The sequence below is a fragment of the Sinocyclocheilus anshuiensis genome, unplaced genomic scaffold (genome assembly GCF_001515605.1).
Source record: "Sinocyclocheilus anshuiensis isolate Anshui unplaced genomic scaffold, SAMN03320099.WGS_v1.1 scaffold283, whole genome shotgun sequence".
Taxonomy (NCBI): Eukaryota; Metazoa; Chordata; class Actinopteri; order Cypriniformes; family Cyprinidae; genus Sinocyclocheilus; species Sinocyclocheilus anshuiensis.
Window position 1 is genome coordinate 2,808,553 of NW_015549605.1, and position 6,903 is coordinate 2,815,455.

Genomic DNA, 6,903 nt, shown 5'->3' on the forward strand with positions numbered 1-6,903 from the left:
CACACACACACACACACACACACACACACACAGCACCAAAACTCAGAGATCTAGGTGGTTATTAGGCGGATGTGTAGGAATTCTCTGTCTGTGGCGTGTGTGAGAGGGAATTGTGCAGGAAGTGTGTGAAGTTAACAGCACCTGGCCTCCCTTTAAAAAGCCTCCCGAGGCCTGTTAGCTGGCCCACTCATTTCAATGCGTCTGTCTGCGCTATCCCGCTCGCTCTCTGTAAGTGAAACATTGTCACTCTCTCCACTGTCTCTATGGCACTTATCTCTCCTCTCTTCCTGCTTACACTGCCCTTTTCTTCCACTCTTAGTGCGGATTATCTACAGACAGATAACACAAAATCTATTCAAGTAATATGCAGCTATACAGGAATAATACTATAATAATATAATATAATAAATGAAAGAAATAGAATTAAATATGAATAAAAATTAAATTTTACAACTGAATAAAGCATAATCAATGTTATTTGTTATTGTTATCTACTATTAACTACTGTTAAACTAACATGTAACAATAACAACAACAACAACAAATATTTAGTATTATTAATACTAATAATGGCTGTAATAATGATTCTATATGGTTCTATATTTCGTTGGCTTTGTACTGTACTCTGCAATGACAAAGTTTAATCTAATCTAATATTATTTGTGATATAACATCAAATTTAAAAATACTACAATTTATATCTATATTACATACACATTTATAATAATATTATTACTTTACTTTTAATTCTGTTTACTGTTTAATTACTGTGTACAGTAATAATAAAACAACAAAAATAACAATATTAACTATTTCTACCAACAAGTTACAACAATATTAGTGATTATTATATAATAATGAATGTAATAATAGTAATCATCGATATAATAATAATAATAATAATAATAATATGTCTGGTTAGATGCTTCTGTGGCTAGTTGTTTTATTGGCTTATTGGCTTTTACTGTACTCTGTTTAATAATAACACTGAAGCTACAATTTATGTTATATTAAAAAATAGATTTGTTTACATGTTACTATTTATTTTACATTAAATGCATATTTATATACATTCATATTTAGAATATCAATATTTTGTTTTTACTGTTTATAAATGTTTGTTTACTGTAACAATAAAAACAAAAATATTTTATAGAAAACATCTATCTTTAATTTTAAATTAAATTAATTCATTAGAATTCATAATATTTAACACTTTATTATTTCAGTCTGTTCATAATATATTGATCATAATAACAAATACAAACCAAATATAAACATTTATTTGTATAGATATTTAAATTCACATAATTAATATAAACCTATAATTAAGATGTTCATTGTTTAATATTTCAATAGGTTTATAATAATAATAATAATAAAACATCATTGTCATCAACTACTAACAATTCACAAATATGAACTATTATCAATAATGGCTTTGATACAAGTTTACAAAAACACTTTTGAAGGGCCCAGCGTTAACCACCAAACACTGATCTCACACACGCTGAAGTGTGCAGGTTAAAACAGAAGTCAGTAATGAGAAAGCGGGGGGGGTTGACCCCAATCAGACACGTGTGTGAGACAGAGAGAGAGAGAGAGAGACGGCCAGTGTGATGATGAATGGGAGGAGAGGCCGTGAGATGGGGGTGCCGTTGTAATCACCAGCTGGAGAGAGTGGCTATGAAGGGGGGGGGCGTTCGGAGGGGCCCACAAAGAGCCGCAGGACACACTTCACTCTGCTACACTGATCCTGTCTTACCCACAGGCCCATGGGCTGCTTTCAGCTGCTGTCACCAGGACTGAGCCACTCACACACACACACACACAGTCATAATAATAAAAACAACTGCCATTTAATAGTTATAATAGTTATAAAGCTGCCAAAAAATATTAATTAAAATACTATTAGGTATTATTAAAAAACATCTAAATATACATTTAAAAAATATATTTTAAAAATGTTCCATTATTAAAATCAATCATTTTGCCTACTTTTAAGAATTTTAGTAGTATAAACATTCACATGGCAACCAAAAACATGGAAAAAGTATTGAAAGTCTTACTTAAATCCTTGAAAACAAAACAAACAATGCCTGAGGAATCACAAATTCTGTTTTCAGACACATACTCACATCCAATGACATACTTGCGAGTGAATAAGTGAACACACACTCCACACCGCCAGCAGACTAACCCTGAGCTCAGCCTGACCTCTCATGCTGCTCTTTTGGTGAGCTGTCAAACCCATCATTCACTGCACCGAGACATACATACATACATACAGCACACAACTGTGCTGCTTTTAAAGTCAAAAGAATTACGCAAACATCCCCTACGCATATATATTTTGATACAAATACAACATGCACTGGTCAGTTGAGGTTTCTGTAGTGAATGAGCTGCTTGGCAGCTCCTAAATTGTTGTGAAGTCAAATAAGGAGGCCCTCTAGTGGCCACAAACAAAGAAACACGAGCAAGGCTCCGTACTTCACACACAAACACACATGCACGGCCTCAGCCGGCACGCTTCTTGCACAGAAGCACCAAAACACATCCGAAACAAGTCAAAAACAGCCCAAATTGAGCCAGATTTCTGCTCTAAACTCTTGAAATCCTTATCATTACACTAAACTTAAATAAGCACCGCCACTAAATAAGCACTAAAATACAGTAAAAACAAGAATAAAACAGTCCAGCTCCTGTCTAAATGTGCACAACTGAAGGGTGTCAGTCAAATAGCTGCCTGCTGAGCCCTGTGTGAAAGCCAGCGAGAGAGAGAGAGAGAGAGAGAGAGAGAGAGAGAGAGAGAGAGAGAGAGAGAGAGAGAGAGAGAGAGAGAGAGAGAGAGAGAGAGAGAGAGAGAGAGAGAGAGAGAGAGAGAGAGAGAGAGAGAGAGAGAGAGAGAGAGAGAGAGAGAGAGAGAGAGAGAGAGAGAGAGAGAGAGAGAGAGAGAGAGAGAGAGAGAGAGAGAGAGAGAGAGAGAGAGAGAGAGAGAGAGAGAGAGAGAGAGAGAGAGAGAGAGGGAGGGAGAGAGAGAGAGAGAGAAAGAGACAGCGCGGCGGATGACAACGGACGGTGGGGAGAGAGACGCAACTTACCTGCTGTTGTTGCAGATGCAGCAGCTCGACTGCGCTTACTTCACTGCTCATCTCCCCACTTGATCTTCCATCTCTACTGCCAGCATCTAATTGGCTGCTTAGGCTGCTCATTCCATTTTGACTCATTGAACTGTTGCTTATTGTCTCATTGGCCGACTCCTGCATCATGACTTAATACCTAGAAGTGATTAAGAGGCACCGGTTAAGGCTCTTGTTACAATCCCCTTTAGTTGCCTCCTAAAAAAAGAGGGGGGGTAAAAAAGAAAAAGGAAAAATGGGGGCGAGAAAGAAAAAAAAGCTTTCCATTATCAACCCCTGCTCCCTTTGCAAATTAAAGCATTTAACGGGAGGAGGGGGTGGAATTATGCATTCACTGTGTAAATGAAGCAATACAAAGAGATGCACGTTTCTTCCAGCCTTTTATTTATTTATTTTTTAATTTTGCTTAATGCATGCTTTTTTTTAAATGTCCTTTTTTTGCATATCGACCATCACACACACAGATAAACATCACATGGTGTGTTTAAAAATACATTTAGTGACTTTAATGTGGTGTGAATAATTTCAAAAGGAACATATTTGAAATATAACACATACGAAGCCTTTTTTTCCTGTTCAAACGTATTAAAATATCCCCGTTGTGTCTCGACTGAATGGAGTTGCTTAATGACGCACAGCTAATCATGCAAAATTAAAATTTGGTACAGAAGGTGACGGGAGAAGAGGGGGAATTACAAATCACATGCTTCTGTACTGTGATGAACGATATAATGGTCTTTTCTTTTAGCTGAAGCTAAATAAAATTCGCCTGCTAGTCAAATGAGGAGAGAAAAAAGCTTGTCACATATAGGCTAGTTCTGTTCCTGCTTTTTATTTTAATCACATACTCAAATATTCATTAGAGAGAAAGAGACAGCGCGGCGGATGACAACGGACGGTGGGGAGAGAGACGCAACTTACCTGCTGTTGTTGCAGATGCAGCAGCTCGACTGCGCTTACTTCACTGCTCATCTCCCCACTTGATCTTCCATCTCTACTGCCAGCATCTAATTGGCTGCTTAGGCTGCTCATTCCATTTTGACTCATTGAACTGTTGCTTATTGTCTCATTGGCCGACTCCTGCATCATGACTTAATACCTAGAAGTGATTAAGAGGCACCGGTTAAGGCTCTTGTTACAATCCCCTTTAGTTGCCTCCTAAAAAAAGAGGGGGGGTAAAAAAGAAAAAGGAAAAATGGGGGCGAGAAAGAAAAAAAAGCTTTCCATTATCAACCCCTGCACCCTTTGCAAATTAAAGCATTTAACGGGGGGAGGGGGTGGAATTATGCATTCACTGTGTAAATGAAGCAATACAAAGAGATGCACGTTTCTTCCAGCCTTTTATTTATTTATTTTTTAATTTTGCTTAATGCATGCTTTTTTTTAAATGTCCTTTTTTTGCATATCGACCATCACACACACAGATAAACATCACATGGTGTGTTTAAAAATACATTTAGTGACTTTAATGTGGTGTGAATAATTTCCAAAGGAGCATATTTGAAATATAACACGTATGAAGCCTTTTTTTCCCCCCTGTTCAGACGTCTTAAAATATCCCCGTTGCGTCTCGACTGAACGGAGTTGCTTAATGATGCACAGCTAATCATGCAAAATTAAAATTTGGTACAGGAGGTGAGGGGAGAAGAGGGGGAATTACAAATCACATGCTTCTGTACTGTGATGAACGATATAATGGTCTTTTCTTTTAGCTGAAGCTAAATAAAATTCGCCTGCTAGTCAAATGAGGAGAGAAAAAAGCTTGTCACATATAGGCTAGTTCTGTTCCTGCTTTTTATTTTAATCACATACTCAAATATTCATTATTTCCGTATATTTAGTGCCGTCCGCCGAGCACAATTAAAATTCAAACACCAAATTCAAACAGAGCAAAAATCGCACACGTCGATTTTTACTCTGGCAAATAAATGACAAGAAATTAAATTAATTTTCCCTGGCATCTATTAGATATGAAAACAGGGGAGAGTGGTGGCTCAAAAAAAAATCTTTCACGAATATCACTAATGATTGTGCTAAAAACAGCATAAATTATGCATATTACCTCTTCTCTGGTAATAAATGTTTTATAATTTTCCCTGCATAAATGTTGTGTACATTCACAGGAACCCTGCTAAGATCTGTGGAGATCCTTGCAATAAATAAAAGAATCGTCCGACCCAACAAACGCAATTCAAGGTGTGTTCTGCATAGCTAATACATCCACAAGAGCCTTAATACACACTCCGTCATTCACATATTCATCGAACCCCCTCCTCTCTTCCCATTACACATTTTGTTTCTCTCAGAAAATGATGACGGGCTGTCTCATATTTCAGCGCATTCAAACATAAACAATATTAATTACGCTAATGGCGAGCACGCACAATAAAATATCCCTAATCTCGTGTAATGTTTAGAAGGGATTCGTTTTTCCAGCAACCCTTTCATTTATTTCCCTGACAGCTCCGCCATCCTTCTTTCCACAGATTAAACACATCAATTTTGTCACCTGCTACGTACGGACAATTAGCAGCGATCTTTGAACGAGAGCGTACAGTAACTCGACAGCCGAGCCATGAAAACAAAAAAAAAGAAGAACGGCGCTAATCAAACAAACGACACAACAAAGACGTAGTCTTCTAATCCATGGCTGCTTTTCAGATCAGCAAATGACATTTTAACGGCACGGCTTGTGTCTTATGAGAAACACTATAACCAAGAGTTTTTTTATTTATTTATTTATTTAAAAAGAACACCACCTAGCCAGTATGCACTGGTCAACTTGGGAACAAACAAAAGTGCAGAAGATTAGCAGACCAGGAGAAAGAGAGAGAGAGAGAGAGAGAGAGAGAGAGAGAGAGAGAGACTCAGCACAGTGTGAGGGCTGACGAATCTCTCCTGAAGAAACACAAAGCTGCCGTAGAGATTAGGCGACTAATAAGTATTCAAATTAGGCATAAATTTTACATGCCCCATGTTTAAAATATGCAGAGAAGGGCCGCTTGATTGCCTTTACGCGAATTTTATGAACAGCGTAATGGAGTATTTTTTAATGCCACAATGAAGGAGACTAAAAAGTGAGGGACGAGTTTAGGACACTGTTCTTACTCAAACCTGAAAAAACAAAACGCTAATTAAAATTACATTTCAGATCACTGTAATCCCAGTTTGCACTGTGGAAATTCAAATATGATTTCTACGAACTCATTATTCCACACGTTTTAAAATAACTAAAGAATGGATGACATTTTGATGTAATATTGGGAAGAAGGAGGGGGGAAAAAAAGATTCAAATTTGGCTTTGGGTTTAATGACGCGGAATACTGATCCTGTCATTATAGAAACACACATTATTAACACTGTATCCTCTAAATCCACATGATCCACAACTGGCGTGTAGGTGTCTAACCGAACGTAATGCTCATGCAGATGTATGCAAAGTGTATTCAGAGAGATCAGGTGCTGCTTTAACCTTAATGACAGCGGTGAGATAAATTAATTAGCCATCTGAAGGCAGCATCCAAATCTGCCAATTACAATGTCAATTAGAAACACATCCTCGCTCACGATCGTTTCCACGCAATGGAGCAGACGCGAGGAGGATGGCGGGGGGGTTATGTGTCTGAATGACACTGAGTGAAGGAGAGAGTCTAGTACGGTACTGTACCGCCTGAGAGAGATGGACGAAGAGAGAGAGAGAGAGAGAGAGAGAGAGAGAGAGAGAGAGAGAATCACAGAGAGTGTGTGCGTCTCTCAACAG

The 6,903-nt window shown here is 37.8% G+C and overlaps 1 protein-coding gene across 6 annotated transcripts in view; it reads right to left on the bottom strand.

Annotated features, from left to right (window-relative positions):
• LOC107658869 (forkhead box protein P2) overlaps nt 1–6,903 on the bottom strand; it is a 78,711-nt gene that overhangs the window by 66,197 nt on the left and 5,611 nt on the right. For 4 of the 6 annotated variants that reach the window (XM_016447561.1, XM_016447558.1, XM_016447560.1 and 1 more), the window contains exon 1: nt 3,105–3,277. The exons of the other annotated variants lie outside the window; for them this stretch is intronic. In XM_016447561.1, coding sequence (XP_016303047.1) covers nt 3,105–3,272 — 168 coding nt within the window. In that variant the 5' untranslated portion in view covers nt 3,273–3,277. Of the gene's footprint in view, nt 1–3,104; nt 3,278–6,903 lie in introns of those variants that run through there. 6 annotated transcript variants of the gene reach the window in all.